The sequence below is a fragment of the Canis lupus genome, chromosome 30 (genome assembly GCF_048164855.1).
Source record: "Canis lupus baileyi chromosome 30, mCanLup2.hap1, whole genome shotgun sequence".
Taxonomy (NCBI): domain Eukaryota; kingdom Metazoa; phylum Chordata; class Mammalia; order Carnivora; family Canidae; genus Canis; species Canis lupus.
The window spans coordinates 34,406,108-34,431,665 of NC_132867.1; the positions used below are offsets into that span (position 1 = coordinate 34,406,108).

The 25,558-nt window shown below is 40.2% G+C and overlaps 1 protein-coding gene across 9 annotated transcripts in view; it reads right to left on the reverse strand.

Moving 5' to 3' along the window:
* Positions 1 to 25,558, reverse strand: part of SETD4 (SET domain containing 4) — an 84,184-nt gene that overhangs the window by 8,640 nt on the left and 49,986 nt on the right. For 8 of the 9 annotated variants that reach the window (XM_072806893.1, XM_072806890.1, XM_072806885.1 and 5 more), the window contains one exon: positions 669 to 1,971. In XM_072806893.1, the coding sequence (XP_072662994.1) occupies positions 1,689 to 1,971 (283 nt within the window). In that variant the 3' untranslated portion in view covers positions 669 to 1,688. Of the gene's footprint in view, positions 1 to 668; positions 1,972 to 25,558 lie in introns of those variants that run through there. The other variant, XM_072806889.1, reaches the window with a different exon arrangement.

Consider the following 25,558-nt stretch of genomic DNA (forward strand, 5'->3'; position numbering starts at 1 on the left):
GTCTTCTGAGTACAGGTCTTCTACCTCCTTGGTTAAGTTTATTCCTAGGTATTTTATTCTTTTTGATACAATCATAAGTGGAATTGTTTTTAAAATTTCTCTTTCTGCTACTTCATTATTAGTGCATAGAAAAGCTACCAATTTCTGAGTATTAATTTTGATGTATAGCAAAGGAAACCATAACAAACATAACAACATAACAAAAAGGCAACTTACTGAATAGGAGAAGATATTTACAAATTATATGTACAATAAGGAGTTAATTTCCAAAATATATAAGGAGTTTATAAAATTCAACACCAAACAAACAATCTGATTATAAAATAGGCAGATAAACTGAATAGACATTTTTCAAAGAAAGACATAGATAGCCAAGAGATACATAAAGAGATGTTCAAAATCACTAGTCATTGGGGAAATGCAAATCAAAGCCACAATGAGATATCACTTCATACATTTCAGAATGGCTAAAAACAAAGACAAGAAATAATAAGTATTGATCAGGATATGGAGAAAAAGGAATCCTGGTGCCCTGTTGGTGGGAATGTAAATTAGTACAACCATTGTGGGAAACAGTATGGAGGTTCCTCAAAATATTAAAAATGGAAATATCATATGATCCAACAATCTACTACTAGGTATCTACCCAAAGAAAGCAAAAACACAAATTCAAAATGATATATGCACCCCTGTGTTTATTGCAGCATTATTTATAATAGCCAAAATATGGAAGCAACTAGGTATCCAACAATAAACATACAAATAAGGAAGATGTGGTGTGTATACACATACACAAACACACACACTTGATGGAATATTGCACAGCCATAAAAAAGGATGGGATCTTGTCATTTGTGACAACATGGGTGGTCCTACAGGGTATTATGCTAAATGAAATAAATCAGACTGAGAAAGACAAGTAGCATATTATTTTACTCATATGTAGAATCTAAAAAAAATGAATAAACAAGCAAAAGGCAGAATCAGACCTACAAATACTGAAAACAAACTGATGGCTGCCAGAGGGAAAGGGATGGGAGGATGGGAGAAGTGGGTGAAGGGGAGTCAGAGGTACAGGCTCCCAGTTATAGAATGATAAGTCACAGGGATAAAAGGCACGGCATAGGAAATATAAGCAATGATATCCTAACAATGTTGCATGGTGACAGTCAGTAATTACACTTGTAGTGTCTATATCGACTTATCAAATTACTATATTCTACACTTGAAACTAATGCAACATTGTGTGTCAACACTCAAATGAAAATTTTTTTAAATAAAAAGTAAAAAAATAAAAAGAAAGCACAGTCCCAGGGATGTGAGGATTCCTGTCCATCTTTGTGGTGGGCCTAGGAAACTGCACTTCAGGGAGTTAACTTTTATTCTTATTCTGACAATTCAAAGAGAACAGTCCGTAAGCTAATAAATTCTCATTTCAAAGGTGATTCGTAGAACATTATCTCTAAAAAGAAATCCACTCAGAAACGTGAGATGAGAGAGCTGTAAACAAAGGGCTCCAGCTGTTAATTGAATCTGTCGGTGCCTCAAACGGGACAGCAGCTTAAGCCAAATATCAAAGGCGAGCAGCTCACCTTGAAGTCACTGTGCAATATGACCCCAGCGGCAGATGGAGACACTGGATCTGAGAGGCCAGGCCCACTGTGGCAGCAAGAGGTCAGGTCCACGACTCAAACTCCTGACTGCTTCTGACTCTGTGACAAGGCAGGCCAAGCAAAGCCACCCCCTCTGGTGCTGCCAGAGGCTCTCCCAAAGGCTTCACAGAGTCCCTGCATTTTGAAGACAGACACACACTCACCTGATTTCCACAGGTGGCCTTGGAGGCAGAGCAGTGAGGAGGGGAGTGAATGGTGCTGACCAGCGCTCCGCCCTCCAAGAGCATCCTTTCCCGTCGCCGCTGGGAAGAGAAGTGCTTGGCCTTGCTGCTGTGCCAATCCAACCCTCACCAGCACTCTGTGAATATATAAAGGTAAAAGCCTAGTGCCGTGACCCCTGGGGGAAATGAGTTTGTGGTGAAACTCAACCTACTGTTGCATTTGGGATTCTTTGAGGAAGAAACCCTTTGCTTCATTTGGTGGAGCCACCTGCAGCCATGCGGTGTCTCTACAAGCCATTCCAGAGGTGGGCACCCTGCTCCGTTCAATTGTGCTGAAGCAGGTTGAGGCTTCCCCAGTGCTGCACCCGCGTGACTGCATTTTTCCTCCCATTAGAGGATCCAGGAGCATCTATCTCATCCTGGGCAGACGCTGAGCAGAACAGAGTGTGTGCTCCCCAAGTGTTAGGACTGAAATAAATCATGAGGCTGAAGAGAAGGGACTGGAGCAAGACCCAATCCACCAGCCAGGTCCCAGGGAGATCCCACCAAGCTTCCATCACTTAAGTGCTTCTCACTGCTCCCATTCCTGTTCAGTGCACCCCACACATGATCCTGGACCCCCACCATAAGGCCTAAGTGATCACAAAACCCCACTCTCACACACCGCAGCCCTCACACACTCCCAGCCCTCCCACACCAGCCCTCCCACACCCCAGCCTTCACATGCCCCAGCCCCACACCCGAACCCTCATACACCCCAACCTCCACACATCCCAGCCTTCACACACCCCAGCCCTCACATACCCCAGCCCTCACACACCCCACAACTCATACACCCTAATGCTCACACCCCAATCCTCACACCCCAGCCATTATACACCTTAACCATCACACACCCCAGCCCTCACACAGCCCAGACTTCACATACCCTAGACCCGTCAAAACCCCTTTTCTCTAGGGACTTCATGGAATGGCCTCCAGCATACACACAAAAACTGCAGCTACTTCTCAGCCTCAGGACATCATTCAGAGAGCTCCAGCATTTCCATTTCTGTCTCCCACCCTCTCTTAAGGGGCCATATACTTTTGAAAGCAAAATGCCTCCCACCTCTGCTGCCTCTACCATGTGAGCAAGGGCAGCTCCAGTTCTCAAGGACACAAAGCCCTACTCTCACTTTGGACAATGGAAGCAGGAAAAAACAAAAATTCCTGTAAATCATCCTGCACTATAAAGGTATAAAGGTTTTTGTGGAATAAAAGAAGGTGGGGGCACCTAAGTGGCTCAGTCAGTTAAGCATCTGACTCTTGCCTTTAGCTCAGCTTATGATCTCAAGGTTGTGGGATCGAGGGCTGAGCATAGAGCCTGCTTAGGAATTTCTTTCTGCTCCTTCCCCCTCTCCATCTCTAAAAAAAATAAATAAATAATAAAGGTTTTTACGTACTAACTCCAGCCTCTTTGGTCCTATTTTTATCACATTATTATTCACTTTGCATCCAAAAGGAGGACTAAAGTAGAAAAACACATTTGAAATATCCTAAGATTTTCCTGCTGTCTCTGGGGCATAGATGGTACAGAAAGCCTATGGAAAGAGCTTTTAGGGAAGGAAATGCGTTTGGAAACTGTTCTGTGGATTAGGCGGAAACAGGCTGTGCAAGTCTCATTCATGGCTGTATCCCCAGTAAAGACTGCAGGTATATTGTTGGTGCCTGACCAGTAACTATAAAATGAGTAAGTGAAGGAAAATTTAAAGTCAATGGGAAGTGAAGAGAGAGAATGGGTGCCCCTTTAGTACCCATCTTCACCTTAAATCAGTAAGGATAAAAAGGCTGCTTATCAGAGGGAGCTTCAGGGAAACCTGGAATCGAGCCCAGTAGCTGTTTGCTCCTGGCTCGTCATAAGAGGTTGGGCTGAAGTGAAATTCACAGGCAGAGGACTCTGGGTGCACTGGCCTGGTTCACGGAGCTTACCCAGCATTCCTCTAAGCTGTGGCCAAAAGTAAGGACAACTTTAAAAGGACAAAAGTAATGAGAATTGCACAGATGCTCATTAACCAGGAAGGGCAGTCCAGTCTTTCTGGATTCTCTTGACAATGGGATACCTGCTGGAACAATAACAGAAAGTTGCTGCAAAGGTCAACCTTCCTGCTTTCCTGTTTCTGAGCTCTAGCCATCCCGCCAGGTGAATTCACCACTCACTGTGCCAGTAGGTAACCACTTCCTACTCAGGCAGTTCAAGAATCAGATGGTCAAAGTGGGAAAAAGAATGCTTTCCCATACCTTTTCAGGAAGACTAAGGAAAAAAAAATTTTCTACTGACAACATACATGTATTGACTGACTGTGTATTGACTGATTTTACAAAGCCTATGAATAGGTACAGCCACAGATTTGGACAAGATTTGGACACAAAACAAAATGACCCAGCTTCTGAGATCAGAGCTGCTTCTTATCAGGGCATTGAGGAACTCAAGTACCAATCAAGTTGATGATGAAGAAACCTGGCCAGACAAAAGACACGAACAGAAATCTCACAGAGGAACACATAGACATGGCCAACAAGCACATGAGAAAATGCTCTGCATCACTTGCCATCATGGAAATACAAATCAAAACCACAATGAGATACCACCTCACACCAGTGAGAATGGGGAAAATTAACAAGACAGGAAACAACAAATGTTGGAGAGGATGTGGAGAAAGAGGAACCCTCTTGCACTGTTGGTGGGAATGTGAACTGGTGCAGCCACTCTGGAAAACTGTGTGGAGGTTGCTCAAAGAGTTAAAAATAGATCTGACCTATGCCCAGCAATTGCACTGCTGGGGATTTACCTCAAAGATACAGATGCAGTAAAACGTCGGGACACCTGCACCCCGATGTTTATAAGAGCAATGCACAATAGCCAAACTGTGGAAGGAGCCTCGGTGTCCATCGAAAGATGACTGGATAGAGAAGCTGTGGTCTATGTATACAATGGAATATTCCTCAGCCATTAGAAACGACAAAAACATTATATGGTCTCATTCATTTGGGGAATATAAAAAATAGTGAAAGGGAATAAAGGGGAAAGGAGAAAAAATGAGTGGGAAATATTAGAAAGGGAGACAGAACATGAGAGACTCCTAACTCTGGGAAATGAACTAGGGGTGGTGGAAGGGGAGGTGGGCGGGGGGTAAGGGTGACTGGGTGATGGGCACTGAGGGGGGCACTTGATGGGATGAGCACTGGGTGTTATTCTATATGTTGGCAAATTGAACACCAATAAAAAATAAATTTATATAAAAAAGAAAAAAAAAAAAAGAAACCTGGTCAGAAACAGCAAAAAAGGTGTTCTCATTTGTCTCTGGTAGATGGACCCTTTTCTGCAACCAGTCTGCAGTTTTTGTCATTTGAACTAGTGCATTCAGTTATATCTCAAAAGAGCCCCACTCTGGATCCAGTGTACTTGAGCTTGATAAAGGAAGACTAGAACCCATCCTACCAAGAACCAAGAGATAATCTATAAGGAACACAAAGTTGTTGACTCATCTCATGTAGAAAGGGTCACTCTCAGTTTATTTAAAACACTAGAGGGATCCCTGGGTGGTGCAGCGGTTTAGCGCCTGCCTTTGGCCCGGGGCGTGATCCTGGAGACCCGGGATCGAATCCCACGTCGGGCTCCCGGTGCATGGAGCCTGCTTCTCCCTCTGCCTGTGTCTCTGCCTCTCTCTCTCTCTGTGACTAACATAAATAAATAAAAAAAATTTAAAAAAAAAGATTTCAAAAATAAATAAATAAAAAAAATAAAAAATAAAACACTAGAGCAACTGTGGAAATAATTAAATGTAGTAAATATACTACTCCTCAGTTCAAACAACCTCTTCACAGCAACTGAGACTAGTAAAATCTGTCACTAAGGTTCATAAAGAAAAGAAAGGCATATCAGCATCAAGGCTTTGTGGTGAGCTGAGATGAAGTCTCCCTGGAGTTTGCTGGTTCTATCTCACCAAGCTACTTTCTCCCAACATGACTGTGGTTTGGTCTTCAAACAATCTGAAAGATAAGCAAATACCTTTCCTTCCAGCTTACATTTGACTGCCCTTGGTATCCAGTGTGTTTCACGAATGCCAACAATACAGTAGAAAGCCACAATTCACTCACACTCAACCACAGAACTCTCATCTAGAATACACCAGAACTGGGGCAGAGGAACCCATCCAAAGAACAGAATCAAATTTGATTGTAGGTGATGGAGTCTGCCTTTTTCAGCCACTGATCATTTTGAAGTGGGAGTGAAAGTTAGGGAAATCAGAGGAGTGATTCAAACCACTATAAAATCACAAATGATATCTTAGAACCAGAAACAAAAACTTTAGCATGGATTCACAGACTAAACACTACACTATCCAATTCAGTATCACTAGTGACATGTAGCTATTTAAATTTAATTTTCAACTAATTAAAATGAAATAAAATTTAAAATTCAGCTCTTCAGTCACACTAACCACACATTTCAAGGGCTCAGTTGCCACATGTGGTTAGTGGCCACCATATTGAACAGCACAGATACAGAATACTTCATCTTAGCAGAATGTTCTATTAGACAAAACAGGACTAAACACTAACAAAGGAAGAGGAAAGGGAGTTTAAAAAGAAATAAAAGAGTTCTTATCTAAAAAAAAAAAAAGAATCAGAAACCTAAGCATCAACCATGTACCTATCTTAATGCTTCCTGAAGATGTACTCAAACACAATGAACACGTAGATGACTCGATATGAGATTCTAGGACTGCATATACCAACGTTGTTCCATAAAAGGTAGTAATTGTATATGCACCATGGGTAATTATTATTACCATGGGTAATTATTTTTGTGACTTTCATAAATAAACTGAGAGCAACTCTTTCAACAAAAGCTTGGTTGGTGGCCCCATGCTCATTTTGGTGATCTATTCTTCTGATTTCTAGTGGAACAAGGTTTGATCTTTCTAAAATGGAACAGAAAAACATCCCACTTCCCACTTTTAAAACATATATATTTACTGGCTACCTTCTTTCCATAAATGCTCATCATAGATTAGGGGTTTGTTTGTTTGTTTCTTTGTTTCTTTGTTTTCAGGAATTTTCTTAGCAGAAGCTTTTGTTCCAAGACCGTACCAACTTTGTTCTGGAGCAATAGACATTGTTTTAGTAAAGGCTCTTTGCATAACAATAACAGAAATCAATCTGTGCTACCTTAATGAGAAAAGGAAATATGTCAGATGGAGTCCAGAATACTTCATGGAGCCTGAGGATACTGAGGCTTCATTGAGGACTTCTACCAATTCTTTCTGCCTCACATTTCTGCTTCCCTTTATCCAACTACATAATTGTTCACTCTCTTTAGACCTTCTTCCTTGTTATATTGCTCAAAAAAAAAAAGCAAATATTTTATAAGGAGATTAAAGTGTTAGCAGATGAATTGTTTCCAATATACTTTTTTTATATATTTTTTCCTTTTTTTAATTTAAATTTAATTTGCCAACATATAGTAAACTTTAAAAGCTGAGATTGTTTATGCTTAAATTTCTGAATATATATACTTTCTTTGGAAAGGAAGTATAGTCATTTTTTATAGTTTATGTAATGTTTCTATAATAGTCTTTATTTTAGAGATATTCTATTAAGTTGCTTTTGTTACCAATTTTCTCCCTACATGTTTTCTCAGAGATACTAAATATTGGTATTCTTTGAAAGGTACTGAAGCAAAACAATAATAAAAGTCAAATTGTCATCTTTATATTTTCTCTGTGAAAAATTAAAAAAAAAAGAAAGAAAGAAAGAAAGAAAGAAAGCTTATAGGTCAGCTCAGGTTTTTGGCAAACATTAACACTATACTTTAATTTTTGATAGTATTTGCCTAAATTTTTCATACCAAAAATTCATTTCTGAAGGACTACCTTTCCCTTATATTGAAAAAAGGCATTTATTTCCATTTGTATCTTTTTATCAGATAATTTTTTTGTCCCTGGAGTTCCCAGAATAAAATAAAAATCAAGTCATTTAAAATGGAACTCATCATATCAGCCAGAATGGCCAAGGAAGTAGATGACAAGCTCAACCTGTATTTATTCCTTTGGCCCTTTATGTCTCATGTCCCATGCTTTCAAGATCTCCAGAAACCCACCCAGTTTTCCCTCTGTTCATAGCTAATGAGGTAACAGGAAAAACATATTTAAAGTCAAATACCATCAATAAGCTATATGATTTTGAGAAAATTATTTAATCACACAGAGCCTGGTTCCTCATCTGAAAATGAGAGATTAATAACAGAAATCTGATATGAAGATTGATATGAAGATTAAATAAATCAATGTGTATGAAATATCTAACCTAGTCCTCAGCACACAATAATTATACCTATGTTAGTATTAGAATTATTATAGTTGTTGTCTTTCTCTCAGTGGCATGGGTTTTAATATGTACTATCTTCCTGAAAATGACCTTCTTTAGCTTGATCTTGAAAATCTCTCCTCTCCCATCCTCAGTTCCAGCCCTGGGATGCAGTTCAGTCTAGACACTGAAGCAAAGGAATAGCAAGACAAAAGCAGACTCAATTTATTTCAGACTCAATTTATTTCAGAGTCTGAAACAAATATTGGTAAACCTCTGTAAGTCTGAATGAAGAAAAGAGAGAAGGCACAAATAAAAAGGATTGAGAATGAAAAACAAATAGAAATATGGATGCACAGGGATCCCTGGGTGGCGCAGCGGTTTAGCGCCTGCCTTTGGCCCAGGGCGCGATCCTGGAGACCCGGGATCGAATCCCACGTCAGGCTCCCGGTGCATGGAGCCTGCTTCTCCCTCTGCCTGTGTCTCTGCCTCTCTCTCTCTCTCTTTGTGACTATCATAAATAATAAATAAAAAAAAAAAAAAAAAGAAATATGGATGCACAAATTAAAAAGAAAATTATGAACAACTCTTGCCAATAATCTGAGAACTTAATTGAAATAGGTAATTACCTAGAAAAATATTAATTCTCAAAAATGACTATAGAAGATATAGAAAACCTGAGTGGTCCTACACCATTTACAAAATTTAATCTCTAAAATTTTTCTCAGCTGAGTAAGTATGTGAGTTTATTATACTATCCATTTTTTATTATGAAAAATTTTAAGTATATGCAAAAGCAAAAATAATAACTTCTCATGTAAAAATGTTTTTGCAGGTAAGTTTTATCAAACATTCAGGGAAGAAGGATTCTAATACCTCATAAATTTTTTCAGAAATTAGGAAAAGAGAAAACAGTACAACTTACTTTTTATGCTAATATAATCTTGATGTCAAAACAGAATGAGATGAGAAAAGAAACCTTAGGCAAGAGAAAGCTATACTGGGAACTGGGGCATGTTGAACTTCATGGTGACTTTGCCTTTCAACTTAAAAAAAAAAAAAAAGGCTATATTTTACATAGAAAGTTTTTTATCGGGATCCCTGGGTGGCGCAGCGGTTTAGCGCCTGCCTTTGGCCCGGGGCGTGATCCTGGAGACCCAGGATCGAATCCCACGTTGGGCTCCCGGTGCATGGAGCCTGCTTCTCCCTCTGCCTATGTCTCTGCCTTTCCTCTCTCTCTGTGTGACTATCATAAATAAATTAAAAATTAAAAAAAAAAAAAAGAAAGTTTTTTATCAAAAAAAAAAGAAAGAAATTTTTTTTATCATCCTTCCCCTTTTATGTTATAATTTATCTTAATTAAATCCCAATCCCTCCATTAATTTCTGATAAATCCACACACTTGCAGGGTGGTGTTGTACATGAATGTGAGGAATAAAGCCTGTCCTGTACCCACTGTCCTGGCTCCAAAGACCCAGAGAGTAGATGATAAGCCTCTAGTCCATGTGTCCCAGGAGAGAATCCTAAGAAGAGTGAACAGTGAGCATGTCTGTGACTCCTAATGATCTTGCTGCTCCCCTTCTCCAGGTGACTATTCCAAGAAATTATTTCATGTGACCAAATCTTATGAATCAGCCAGGTGTATCACACAGCACCCCTATGGCCACAGCTCAGGACAGGCTTATGCCTTTCTCCTGATCATGTCATTAGAAGTGAAGCTCATAACTTGATGCCCCTGTCCCTAAAGGTGTTACATCAAAAGCTGTCAGTTACTTTACTCCTATGGCCCTCCAGCCAGCAGTGTGGCCTCACTTGAGTCGTTAGCCCAACTATATACTATCTTGCTAAGTGAGACTAATTTTAGTAACTTCAGAAACTAAAATATTCTTACACCTGTCAACTTCACATTTTCTAAGGCTAGATCATTGCTAACAGAACCCAGTAAACAAGGATGGGTATGAAATATTGAAAAGACTATGAGATTATCTGCCTGATTGATGTGAAGAGTTCATTTGGAGAGTACTGAAAGGTAAGTTTGGTTATACCAAGCTAGACCAAGGTAAGAACGGTGTTACTTGTTTGAATAAATGGGAAGGGATGGAGGGTTCCAGCATTTCTTCAGCAGTAGAGTAATTTAAATGAATAAAATTGTATATAGTTCTTCAATATATAAAATTGATGAGATCAGAGCTGATCTTCTTATGGCCAGAGGATGGAGATTCAGAGGTTCATACACTTGACTTTCTCCTATCCTCTGAGTCAACCCCTATAGACCCTAGACCCCTCCTCTTCCACACTATGGGCCTTGGGCATACAACTCAAAATCTAATGCCATGTGACACTACAATTTCCACTTAAGTCCTGTGTCAGAGTCATCCATAATTCAGAGTTGGGAGGTTTATGTAAACCAAATCCTTTGTTTTGCTAATGAGATAACTGTGAGAGGAAGGGTCTTCCTTTTTTTTAAAGATTTTATTTATTTATTCATGAGAGATAGAGAAAGGCAGAGACACAGGCAGAGGGAGAAGCAGGCTCCCTGTGGGGAGCCCGAAGGAAGGGTCTTCCTGACTAGTCCAAACTTCACATATATTCAAGGTGTGTGTGTGTGTGTGTGTGTGTGTGTGTGTGTGTATACCTTACATATATATATATACCATATATATATATATGGTATATATATATATACCTTGATTCCTGCCTCCTATTTCCACCACACCCCACTGAAGTTTTCACCAATTAAATAGAATTAAATTATTGAACTTGCATCCACTACTGACTCCTGTATTATTAACTATTCCCATACTTCAATGACATGTGTACATATTTCTGCATGGTTCTAAGGATATGTGTAACAAAAGTCCTGGCTAGGGTATGGATGAGGCCTGCCACACACACATGGTATCCACTAAGTATCATGGTAGCCAGAAGCCTCCCAGGAATTACTTGAACATCTGTTGAGCCTGGGAGGCAGGTAGAACAGAGCCAAGTGAGAGGAATCAATATAAGGTAGGAATAGGGAGATTGTGGGGGTCCCTGGGAAAGAGCGTACTGTATGATATAAAAGAGTTGGATCTGATGAGTCAATCTCACCAACGGAACCTAAGGGATGGGAGAAACGGTGATTCCAGGTATGACAAATGCCTCCACCTAGATGCTTTCCCAAACTTGACCACATTGGCAGTGTGTACATAAGTTGGGAAAGAGAAGAGGTGTGGAATACAGACAATTTAAAAAGTTGTAAGCCCTATAGGAGCCAGCACCCAGCATCTCCACAGAGGATCCCCTTCCAAAAGAAATTAGAAAAGTATTTCCCTACAAGCAAGAGTAGGGGTAAAGCCTCAGGAGGCAACAGACACTGCCTTCTTCTCCCATTCCTACTCCCTATCCTCAAGCAAGTGTTAGCAGCCTAAAGGAATCTCAAAGCTCCAGGGGACTTGGGGGCTCCAAAAGCAAAGCAAGCCTTCCCTGTAAGTCCAATGCAGAAAACTACAGAAAATAACACTGAATGACCCTGCTTGTGTGACATGACAACTCCTGGGACCAATCACTACAGTAGGAAGGCTATGGTGCCATGAGTGGCATACCCAAGTCAGGCACCTATCCAGCCAGCCTCTCTTAACCATCCATGATGGGGGAGGAATGGCAGGACCCTAAAGGTGAAGAGAAGTGATGATACTGGAAGGAGGGGTCCTGAGCAGGGATCTACCACACTTGCTCAGCCCAAGAAATTTGTAAACTCTTACCTCAAAACAATCAAGAATAAAAAGGTTTTGGGGTACCTGAGTAGCTCAGTTGGTTAAATGTATCTGACTCTTGATTTCAGCTCAGGTCTTGATCTCAGGGTCATAAGTTCAAGCCCCAGTATGGAGCCTACCTAAAAAAAAATTTAAAAAATAAAAAAAAAATTAAAAAGAATAAAGGTGTGAATAAGCGGAAATCATTTTAGAGAGGAGTATCTGAAAAAGAAGGTGCAGAAGAGAATTTAGGAAGGTAACCATCATATCCAAGGGGATAATAAGGACAATGATAAGGAGCTAAGACAACCAAAGACTGAAGGATAAGAATGCAGAAGATAAAAGGAATAAAGTAATGATCAACAAAAGCTATCATACAGTCTTGCCTCCCAGTGCTACATCTGTGGTTTCATTTTATCCTCCTCAACAGCCCTGCTTGACAAATTATCATCCCCCAGTAAGAGCTAAGAAATCTGGGTTTCACAAAATCAAATCAACCAAAGTCATTCATCTAGTTCCACATCAGAAATGGAAATCAAACCCAGGTTTGAAGGACCTCAAAACCTCTCCCACCCCTTCCATGTCTCTCTGCTCCCTCACCCCTACTCAGTCCCCTCCCACACCATACTGTCTCCCATGTTCCGCAGTTTTAAAGCCAAATCATTAGGATCGGAGCTGGTGCATTTTGAAACTATAAGAGCCATAATTAGAATTTAGTATATAAGAATTCAATACCTACTGAGAGTCTAACTGGAATGGAGAGAAGAGAATTGGAAAACCAACGAGGTATAAGGTCATGCTCCTTGGGTATTGATGCTGAAAGCATCTCTGGGTGCTTGTTAGAAGCACACTTCTAGGGGTGCCTGGCTGGCTCAGCCTCTGAAGCATGTGTCTCTTTATCTCAAGGTCATGAGTTCAAGCCCCACACTGGGTGTGGAGTCTACTAAAAATTTTTTAAAAATAATTTTTTTAATTACAGCTTCTAAGTTCTCATCCACAGAGATTCGGGGGGTTTTGGTGTGGGGTAAAGCCCAAGAATGGCAGCTCCAACAAGCATCAGTGATTCTGAGGTAGGCCACTGACAGACAAGCATTCAGAAACACTGGGGAGAAACCAAGACAATTAACAGGATGTGAAAAGAGTAGGAGAGGGGTGCCTGGGTGGCTCAGCGAGTTAAGTATTGAACTCTTGGTTTTGGCCCAGGTCATGCACTCAGGTCATGAGATCAAGCCCCATGTCAGGCTTCCACTTAGCAGGGAGTCTGTTTGGGATTCTCTCTCTCCCTCTCCGTCTGCCCCTCCCCCTGCTCATGCTCTCTCTCTCTCTCTCTCTCTCTCACACACACACACACACACACACAAATAAATAAATAAATCTTAAAAAAAAACAATAGGAGAGAGATGTATGTGCTCCAACATTGTGTGTACTGGAAAAGAGGAAAAAGAAATGTGTCAAAGGTGACCACTGAATCTACTTATCTACATTAGAGGAAGTTGTCTTTGTCTCAGAAAAAGAATATTCAGGAAAAACTAGGCAACTGGTAAAGGGGGAGGAGGGGGGAGTACCTCCTACATCACTAAGTGGCAAAGTACCAAACCTAAGCAAAGGCTTAAAATAATTATTAATACTTGATCTAAGGTTATAAAAGAGTAAGGAAAGAAAATAAGAGGAAAGAATGCACTAAGTCAATGTTATTGATTTACACTCTGAAAGAAATGCCAGAACTATTATTTAGATGTCAAAATAACTCCAAGAAGAGTACAAGGCTGTTTTGATCATTTGAAACCAAATACCTGCTTTCTCTGAGATGGGGCTTTCAGACATAGAGCCTCCTTAAATACCACTGCGATGCTCTGAACAGATCACATTTCCCCTTCAAAGGTTATACTATGTTAAATTATATGCAATTTCAAAAAGAACAAGTCGTTGTCCTACTTTGAGTCCCGTTCTCTTAAAAGCATGTTTTGACTAAGATTAATTTATAGCCCAAGGAGATTTGGGGAAAGGAAAGAAAAAAAAAAAAAACAACCTTGAAATTGCAAGTAAAAATAACTAAGAATTCCGGTTGCTTCTTAAATATCAAGTGACGTTGTTTTGGGAATAGGAACAGATCTGCACAGAGCCACAGGTAAATGGACAGGCTTTGGGATTGGCAGGATCCAACAGACGCTTCAGGGGGAAAAAATCTAGCTGGATGCCACAGTTGTGGAGTAGCTATAATGGGAGTTCAACACAGGGCAATTTCCTCAGCTCCAACCAATGGAAAGTGGTACAGTAAGGAAAATGAGGGCAGAGATGCTCACCTACCTCACCACAGTGTTGTGAGGCTAATTAGTGAGTGCTCCTAAAGCACTGAACAGAGGATCCGCAAGGTGGCTCAGCACATTCAACTTCAGGTTTCTGTAAAACATGCTCATGTCGCATGACTGTGTCCTGACTATTCTATCACAATAGGTACAGACATGCTCATCTCTTTCTATGTTAAGACCTTTTATTTACTTAGCAATATTTCTCCATAATAATTTATCATTTGTGTTTCCTCTTTTTATTTTTATTTGTTAAGGTGGAGGAGGGGCAGCGGGAGAGAGAGAGAATCTTAAGCAGACTCCACATCCCGCACAGAGCCCAACGTGAGGCTCCATCTCACAACCCTGAGATCATGACCTGAGCCAAAGTCAAGAGTCAGATGCTTAACCAACTGAGCCAACCAGGTATCTCATCTTCTTTTAAAAACAAACCAAAAAAAAAAAATCTCCTTGTGCTTTTTCATATTTTCTTCATATATGTTAGGAATATCTTTGTCAGTCATTTATATAACCTTTGCTCTATCAAATCAGTGTAACTCATCATTAACTGGATGGCCCCCAGGAGAGCCTAGGTGGCAGATAGTGCCAGGGTTCATTCACCCACCTAAGGAAGAAAAACTTCCTTATACTTCTCAGCTTTTGCATATAGTCACTTTGGTAATTACATTTCTGGCATTTTCTGGATTATTCAGATGCAATTTACCAAAGGGGAATGATATTTTCAATGTGATAGAGATTAAATATTTCCATTGTGGTTTTGATCTGTTGGGTATTTCCTGAGTCTTTGGATTTTAAACTCTGGCCCAATACTTACTTCCTTAGAGGATCTGTTAGTCTACTAGGACTACCAGGACGACATATCACAGGCCAACGAGCATCAACAGCAGACATTACTTCTCACCATCCTGGAGGCTGGAGTTCTAAGATCAAGGTGTCAGCTGGTCTGGTTTCTCCAGAGAGCTCTCTCCTTGGCTTGCATATGGATCTTCTCAATGAGTCCTCCCATGGCCTTTCTTCTGTGTGCACACATCTCTGGTGTCTTTACCTCTTCTTATAAGGAAACCAGTACTCTTGAAGTAGGGCCCCAGCCTCAGGGCTCCACTGTATTAGTTAGAATTCTCCAGAGAAGGAAACTTCCATAGGAATTGGTTCATGTGGTTTTGGAGGGCAGGAAGTCCCACAGTTTGCTGTCTGCAAGCTAGAGAACCAGGAAAGCCAGTGATAAATACAGTTCAAGGTCAAAGGCCTGAGAAACAGAGGCTGATGATCTAAATACCAAACTGAGTCTAAAAGCCTGAGAACCAGGACCATCATCAATGTTCAAGGGCTGGAGATGGATGTATCAGCTCCAGCAGAAGGAAAAGTCACCCTCGTCTTCCCTTTTGTTCTACTTGGGGCCTCAACAGATTGGATGATGCCCACTCACAATGGAGAGGGCCACCTGCCTTAGACAGTTCGCTAATTCGAACGTTAATCTCTTCCAAAAACACTCTCAAACACAGAAATAATGTTTTACCAACTATCTGGGAATCCTTTAACCCAGTCAAGTTCACATAAAATTCACCAATACTCTCATTTAAATCTAGTTAACTCTTCAAAGAGCCTGTCTCCAAATACAGTCACATTGAAGGTGAGAGCTCCAACACGAATTTGGAGGAACACAATTCAGGCCTTAACAGAGCATATGCCAGACACATTAACAGAACCAAATATAGAAACTCTGTAGAATGGTGAAGAAAGCTATTACTCTATTTTAACTTGACCCATAGCACCATCAGTATACAAATACTATGAGTTAAACCATCCTCCTGAAATAAATCAACTATCTATAGGATAAAAGCACTGGTTTAGGAGAAGGGTTTGGTCCTGCTGCTAATCTCTACCTTTTAATATGATTAAAAGGGGGTTCAACTCAACCAGAAACACTTAGACATTCTCTTCAGATCCAATGATGAAGTATGCCAAAATACAGATCTTGGAAACCATCTGTATTTAGCTTCTGGTGGGGGGAAAAACATGGTGGATATAGCCTTTAATAAATAAAAGAGGAGGGCTTTTTGCTCAATATCTTTAGGATCTGAGAAACTGGCACTGTTAAACTTAATAACCATTGCTATTTCAATAAACAGTGAGCACAACCCAGAAGGCACTTAATCCAAAATGTATAAAATCAATGCAAATCATCAAATGTGACTATTCAATGGGGGAGTTGGGCTTCTGGCACTTATTTACCACTAGCCCCTGGTATGTGTTCTTCTTCTTCACCCAAGATTCATGGCTCTACAAGTCCCTGAGCCCTGACAGATTATGTGTTGTGCATATCGTATAGCACGGCCAGGGGGCAGTTTATAACATGGGATCATTTAAAGGTAGGATAAGGTCCTGGAAACAGCCCTAGCTTATATTAAACAGCAGCTCCAAACAGATAAAACAAAAACCTACAAATAGATATTTCTGAACCTCAGAGTACCCAACCTTTTCTGGCAGCTCATGACATTTCTATCAGCTGCCCACACTTGACATCATCTAAGTGAAAATGTACTGGTGTCTTCTTGGCTCAACCAATACTATTAGCTCAAATTTCCAATTTATCTTTGCATTCTTTATCATTTTCTCCTTGTTTCCAGCACTGGGTTCTTCTTTTAAGCCCCAAATCCATACTACTTTAGATGCCTATATCTGTTTCCAGTGTGTCTGAACTCCCATGAAAGTTTTCTATTTAATTTTGCTAATGTTGGAGAGTTATGGCAATGAAGTCCTACTAATAATTATTAGCAAAGCATGATGGTAGGGGGGAAAGATGGAATTGTGGGGGATACACAAGAATAAATAGCCCATAGAACAGACTTTCCTTTGCAGTAAATAAATCAGCATGTATATGGCATATTTTATCTTAAAGTGTCTGATTCAACACATCTATGGCTGGTAATGGCAGCAGGATTGGGAAAACACAGACAGGACCTATACTCTCCAAGTTCTTCTATGATTACTGTTCCCAAATTATGACCCCAAAAATAACATAGGAATAGTAGTTACATTGTCATGTTGCTATTCTACAGTAAATTGTATTTCACTTCAGGAAGGACTATTTTTTTTAAGTTTTATTTATTTATTCATGAGAGACACATAGAGAAGCAGAGATATAGGTAGAGGGAGAAGCAGGGTCCTTGTGGGGAGCCTAATGCAGGACTTGATCCCAGGACCTGGAATCATGACCTGAGCCAAAGGCAGACACTCAACCACTGAGCCACGTAAGTGCCCCAGGAAGGAGTAGAGTGAACAATATAAAAAACATTACAATCACATTAAATTCCCAAGAGGAAACCATCTGGTCACTTGGTTCAGAGTAACCAAGATGGCCTTAATGTTTGCCTCAACTTGACTAAACTTTAGACAGGTTTATTCCTGACCTTAGGCTCCCTTTCCTTAGAGCATTTTGTTTAGAATACTTGTAATTGTATATTCTCTGTCACTTTGAGGTCTATATAATCTTTTTTAAAGCTTCTTGCCAGTTTTATAGCCCAGGGATGTCTTTCTCAAGGACCTGGGAGCCTTTGCTTTAAATATAATCATCCAGACACCTGGGTGGCTCAGTGGTTAAGCATCTGCCTTTGGCCCAGGGCATGATCCTGGGGTTCTGGGATCATGTTCTGCATCGGGCTCCCTGTGAGGAGCCTGCTTCTCCCTCTGCCTATGTCTCTGCCTCTATCTCTGTCTCTCATGAATAAATAAATAAAATCTAAAATGTAGTCATCAAGGTAGATAGCACCCTTACCTCCCAGTCTCTGTGAGAAGGCAGGAGCCTCACATGATGACCAAATCACAGAGAAACATTTGCAAACTCAGGAAATAACCCAACGTGCTCTATACACCACATCAATCAATCTCCCACTAACATCCTCCACTAGCTCATTCCATCCCCTAAAAGCCCTTCTGCCCTTTGTTTCAGCAGAGTTCAGACTCTATTCTAGTCTCTCCTCACTATTGTAACAGTCTTGAATAAGGTCATCCTTGACTATTTAACTTTGTTCACTGCAAGTTTTGCTTTGACAGGAGTTTATCATTCCTAGAACTCTGCTCTTCATAGAGAAAAGGGAAAAACTCCTTCTGTCTCAGGTTCAAAAAGTTACTTTCTTCACAATTAACAGAAGGTCCATTATTTCTTCATGGTAAAATGTCTAGGAGACATCTGCTGTTAATTGCTGACACGCTGTTTGAGAATTCCATTTACATTTGTTGATAGGGAACTTTAAAGATATCATAGTTATCATCATTCATTCAACAAATATTTATTGGGTTTTGACCAAAAACTGTGCTTGGTCCTGGATAGGCACTGGCAAGCATGCAGACCCAGTCTCAGCCTGCAAGAAACTTTAGTCCAACATCAGTGTTACAAGGGTAGCAGTTTGGAAAGCATTAATGTGCTTCTCTCTCTCTCTCTCTCTCTCTCTCTCTCTTGCCTTTCTCTTTGCTTTGATCTTTGGAGACATCCCTCTGTCTAGGCAGAAAATGAGGATTATAGAAGACATGCAAAGAGACAGACCAATGTAATGTTCACCTTATGTTCAAAGTGATGATTTTGCAGCAAGAGATGGCCCTTCAGGCTGGGCTATTGTCCCAAGAAAGGGCATCCAGCTTTCCTTGTCCCACCAATAGTATATCAGCAGCCAGGCTTGGAGGACTAAGCCATGGGGCCTTTATACTGGAGGCCTAAACAGGACCTGCTGCATTTTGGCCCTGGGTAAACTGGTGAAGAGAAGGAAGCCCAGAGGCAGGAGAGCAAGACAAGTGCCTTCCTCCACTCTGGCTGCTATTTAAAAAATACCATATTGGGTGGCTTAGACAACACATTTTTCTCTTTTATAGTTCAGGAGGCTGGGTGGTCTGAGATCAGGGTGCCAGCTATGGTCAGGTTCTGGTGAGAGCTCTCTTCTTGCTGTGCAGATTTCCCACTCCTTGGTATATCCTCACATGGCAGAGGGAGACCAGGAGAAGGAGACCAGACTTCTTCTTCTTATAAGAGTACTAATCCGGGATCCCTGGGTGGCGCAGCGGTTTAGCGCCTGCCTTTGGCCCAGGGCGCTATCCTGGAGACCCGGGATCGAATCCCACATCGGGCTCCCGGGGCATGGAGCCTGCTTCTCCCTCTGCCTATGTCTCTGCCTCTCTCTCTCTTTCTCTCTGTGACTATCATAAATAAATAAAAATTAAAAAACAAAAAAAAAAAGGAAAGAGCTTCAACTTTCCATTTAAAAAAAAAAAAAAGTACTAATCCTATTATAGGGGCTATACTCTCATGACCTCATCTAAACCTAACCACTTTTCAGAGGCCCCAAAACAATCACACTGGGGGGCTAAGGTTTCAACATACGAATGGGGGTGGGGGAGGAGAGAAACATGGAGTCTATAACAAAAGCCAACAGTGAACTATTTTTCAAGTGAGGCTATCCAGGACAGAGTGATGGCCATACTGTATGCAGCAGGTATAAAGGAGCTAGCTTCCAGGCCATCCCACATTCCAGTTCACGAACAAGACATATCCTGCAAAATCTAGCAGCACAGAAAAGTATGGTCATTCCAGAGGATGCCTTGAAGATCAGCCATCCTGAGCGACATGGATTCCTGGCCTGGGACCAGGTAGAGAATCAGGCTCAGAAGTTTGCAGGTAGCAAACATCAGTAAGGGAGAAATAGTAGATGTGTCCTAGAGGCACTGCCTGGGACAGGCTGCAAGTTCACCAGTTACAGACAGAAAAATCAGCATGGGGAGGCTAGAACTATAAACACAAAACCCCTCCTCCCACCCATTGCCATTTTAGGGGAAGAAACATGGGAGGCTACTGGACCACATTTCTCTTTAGGCAATTGCCTAAAGAAGCTATTTAAATTCAATTGAGGCTTTTTAAATTAAATTGGATGAGATAAAATTTAAACTGAATGGGACTAAAAGCCAGATTTTACCCAGTAACCTGCGGGGTGGGCTCCGGGGAAAATTGGATCATGCAGCCACAAGGAAGGCATTACATTGTCTCTGTAGTATGAGTTAAATTCATGCCTCTGCAAAACAGCCAGCCTTGGTTGCATGCATGTTTTGAGGATGAGGGACATTTCATCCTCAAAACAGCCCCGGGAAATCAGTGTTCTGCTTGTCCCCATTTACAGATGAAGAAGGAGAGGCACAGGATGCATGATAAAAACTTTCCATGATCCCAGAACCAGTGAGTAATGTATCAGGACCCAAACCCAGATGAGATTTGGTCTAGAATCCATACTTATAACCCTTACCTTACACAGCCCCTGATCAGAAGACAGTTAAGCAGAAGGCCTCAATAATCAGGAAGGCCATTCAAGCAAACAGAAGATACCATATAAAACTTTCATCTCAAAGCATTAAGCAAAAATGCTCTACCAGCAAGCAAAGCCATGTGACTTCTTATGTCTTGTGTCTGGTGATACAATCTGCTCTCAAAATTAAAAAAAAAAAAAAAAAGTTAAAAAGCAGCAGTAATAATTACAGATTAGATAAGAACAGTTAAGAGAAAGAAAAAGCGCAGTTGGAAGAGGTTCCCTGTGAGAGCTGTATTTTTAGGGAAAGAAAGACAGGAGAAGACTGATTTTTTTTCTTCCCACGACTCTGGATCAAACTGAGGTTTGATTAAAGAATGACCTTGACCCAGAACAAGAATAATAAAAGACAATTTCCAGTAAGTATGCTAGCTCGAATTAATGATTTACTTTTTATTTTTAAACCAAATTCAGTAGAGATTTACATGCATTAGGTTACAATGATTAACATTTGAATTTTGACCTTGAAATAATCTTTACATTGTAAATTCTTAATGATCAAAACAATGTTCTCAGTGATTAAAACATATTAGTGATTAATTATTAAAGGAGAATAATTGCAAATACACATTCCTAAAATCTCAAGGCTTTTAAACTATTTGTACAAATGATTGGACATTTTTTTTAAATTTGCTTAAAAAAAAAAACCTCCATCTGATTCACATTTTCATCATCAATATAACACAAGAGAAAAGATACTTCTCACAAACTAGAAACATACACAACTACCTGTGATCCCATCAAAGCCAAAGAGAGAAAAGAAGATTGTTCTGTCAACCTGTTCTGTATCAACGAATTAATGTTAAGAAATAATCCAAGAACTTCTTAAATAAGGCTAATAAAAGCTCTGCAGTTTGATCATTTTTCTTTAAGAAATCACTTTATCAGTTTTGTTATCTATAACATAGAGTCAGACATGATCTTAGTGCTATACCTAACATGTCCAAGCTGAGAACATGACAAGTGATGCTACCAAGCAAACTAGATTTGCCTGAACAATTTTTACTGAGTAAGAAGGTTTCAAGAAATGACTATACCCCATACCATAGAGAAATAATACTCAACCAGATGCTAGCCTCATGAATTTTAAGCCATCTTTCCCAATGCCATAGTTCTTCTTAACTTGGATGCACTTGCCTGGAGTAGGTTTCCTCTGGACAGAGGGAACCCCAGAGTATGTACATGCTGGGGCTGACTATGGCGTCCCAGGGTTAAGGCTGTCCCAGGGCCAGGACAAGGACCTCGCAGGGGCACCAACCTCCCGACAACTGAACACAACTGGCCAACTCCTTGGGGAAAGACACAAAAGCATTCCCTACGATCTCCCCAAATCTGCCCCTTGTCTGTGGGATCCCATCAGAAGTGACAACATTTAATAGAAAAAGAGAAAAAAAAAGAAAAGGCAATTTGCTAAGGAATTGATCTATGTGATTTTCTGAGTGGTCAAACATTACTTTTCACAATTTATTCTATGTTGATCATTGATCTATTTTTTCAATATAAAGGAATGATATTTGAAATTTTACCTATATTAATTTTCTATTGCTGCATAACAAATTACCACAAACTTAGTGGCTTAAAGCAATACTACTTTATTAATTTCATAGTTTCTGGATGCTAGGACTCCAGCACATTTTTAACTGGGTTCCTTGTACTGGGTTTGGACTAAATGTTTGTATTACCCCAAATTCATATGCTGAAGCCCTAATCATCAATGTACTGGAAACTTTGGGAGTTAATTAGCCTTGGATGAGGTCATGAGGGTGAGTCCCCACAATGAGAAAAGTGCCTTATAAGAAAAGGAAGAGACTGGAGTTCACTTGCTCTCTCTGCCATATGAAGACAGCAAGAACGCGGCCATCTGCAAATGAGGAAAAGGGTGCTCACCAGGCACCCAACCTGCCAGCACACTGATAAGATCTCAGAAAGTGAGAAATAAACGCCTGTTGGTTAAGCCACTTGGTCTATGGTACTTCTGTTATAGTAGCCTGAGAAGACTAAGACAGTCTCACAAGGCTGAAATCAACTTGTTAGCCAAGTACATCATCATTCAGAGGCTCAGTGAGGGAAGATCTACTTCCAAAGAGCTTCAATATAAAAAAATAATAGTAAAATAAAATAAAAAGAGCTTCAAGTTGTTGACAGATTTTATTTCCTTGGGGCTGAGGTATGACTAAGGTCCCTATTTTCTTGCTAGCTGTCACCTGGGGACCACTCTGAGCTACTAGAGGGTGCTTTCAAGCCCTTGTTCCATGGCCTTCCCCAGAGCCCCCTCACTCTTCAAACCTATCTCTTCAGAAGGCACTCAGTCCCTTTCAATAGCTCACCTGATTAGGCAGGCCCACTTAAGATAACCTCTCATTTGATGAACTCAAATTCAAGTGATTTGGAACCTTAATTATATCTGAAAAACCCGTTCACTTATGCCCCTTAACTTACCTTAATCATTGTGTTCACAGTCCCATCACACTCAAGGAAAGGGAAGGACATAGGGTGTGTGTACCAGGGGGCAGAAATGTGGGGCCAGTTGTACTGACCTGGTTCCTCTGGGGAGCCCAGAATAATACACATGGTGATTCTCCAAGTTATAATTCAGGCTCCACTGTATGTCTCTCCAAACCCAATCTGTCCTTCATTTTACTTGCTTTCAGGCAAGGAGAAAAATGGTAAGCCTCTTAAGGATTTTTGAATGTTCAGGGCAGCCTACAGGGTCCCAGCAAAGGTATATTATTCCATGCAATCTTGAGGCTGTACTTGGTCTGCTTTACACAGAAGCCAATGACTGTCTAGTCCCCTTGATGCTACTTTTCTGCCGGCACAATTTGTATCCTCTTAGCCTAATGACATAGAAAGTGGGAGACAATAAAGAAAACAGGGAGTGTCTCCCTCTCTGATTTCTTCCCATTTAGTTTTCCCTCCCTTCCCCTATGATCCTCTCTCTTACATTCCATATAGGAGTAAAACCATATACTAATTCTCTTTCTCTGACTGACTTATTTCACTCAGCATAATACCCTCCAGTTCCATCCATGTTGATGTAAATGGTAAGATTTCATCCTTTCTAATGGCTGAGTAATATTCCATTGTGTATATAGACCACATCTTCTTTATCCATTCCTTTGTCAATGGATATATGGGCTCTTTCCATAGTTTGGCTATTGTGGACATTGCTGCTATAAACATTGGGTTGCTGGAGGGGAGGTGGGTGGGAAGATGGGGAATTGGGTGATGGACATTAGGAGGGAACATGTTATTATGAACGCAGGGTGCTATGTGCAACTGATGAATTACTGAATTCTACATCTGAAACTAATGATTAGCTAACTACATGTTAGCTAATTGAATTTAAATTAAAAAAATAAAACAGGGAATACTCTTGTTGCACAGGATACAATAATCACTCAGATATTTTTAGCTGTACATAACTGAAAACTTAACAAAAAGGAGCTTAAACAATAATAAAGACATGAATTACTTCACATAGCAAGAGATCTGGGATCGGGGAGAGGGGAAAGAGAGAGAGGGAGGCTCCAGGGTTGATTATTCAGTTGCTCATAAAGAACTTTCCCCGTTTCTTCTTACCTTCTTTCTACTCTGTCATCCTCAGGGTATGGATTTAGGATGACTCCCCTCATAGTCCCAAAGAGGCTGCCAAAGGTCCGGGCATCACACAGAAATGACAACATCTAGAAGCACAAAGGTACTATTCCTTCTCACTTCCCTCTTTTTACATTACAGAATAGAGCATGAGGAGACCTACATTATGCTACAAAATACAGTGAAAAAACACCAATACTTCACAAACTCTTCCAAAGAAGAGGAAAAACTTCCAAACTTATTTCATGAGGTAAGATTATCTAATTACTCTAATACCAAAACCAGACAAGGCTATTAAAAGAAAAGCATAGACCAATATCCTTTATGAACATAGATGCAAAAATTAGCAACAACATATTAAGAAACCCAATCCAACAACATATAAAAAGGATTATGCTCCATGACCAAATGGGATTTGTCCCAGGATGCAACATTGGTTGATATGAAAATCAATCAGTGTAATATATTTTATTAAGAAAATAAAGGACAAAAACCACATGATAAGACACAGAAAAGGCATTTGGCAAACTCCTATACCCTTTTATGATTAAAAAAATTCAATAAAGTAGGAATAGAAGGGAACTTTTTCAATGTGATAAAGGGCATCTGCCAAAACCCATGGCTAACATTATACTTAATGTGAAAGACCAAAAGTTTTCCCACTAATAGCAGGAAGAAGACAAGAATAAGAGAGTGACTGCACTTATTGAGGTGAGCACTGAGCAAAGGATAGAATTTGCAGATCCCTATGTTATACAGCTGAAACGAATATAACATTATATGTAGTACATGATTGCTAAATAATCTGTGGAATACAGAAGGGGAACAAAATCATTACTCCTTTAAGAAATAATTTATTCCTTACATTTTAAAAATATTTTCAGTGACTACATTAGCAATATTAATTTTATCTGTAAAATGACTATTTTTTGAGAACTTTACATGGCTGCTTCACTCAATAGGTGGATAAATGTGGTTATAAAAGTCACCAAAAAGAGCAGTGTCATTTGCCTTATTTCTCTACAAGATTGTTTCTATTTTCCAAAACTCTGAGTCCATTCCCAGGATATGTGTTTATGTTAGATGTATAAACATCTAACAGATGTACATACAGCATGGTTGTAAATGCCATCCATTGTATGTTGTAGTGTGTTGAATGGAGTTGAAATGAATCAGAATATGCTACACCAAAATATGTCACTTTAGCATAGGGCTTTTTGGGCTGCAGGCAATTGAGAAACAGTAGACGCAAAAGGAACACTCTGCCCTCTTTCCTTCTGACTAAAATCAGGGCATAAATTTCTATTTGTAAAGATGTTCCTCCCCCAGCCCCTATACGAAGAATTCTTAACCACCAAAGTCTCCTATTACTGGAGATTGCCAACTTTAGTCTGC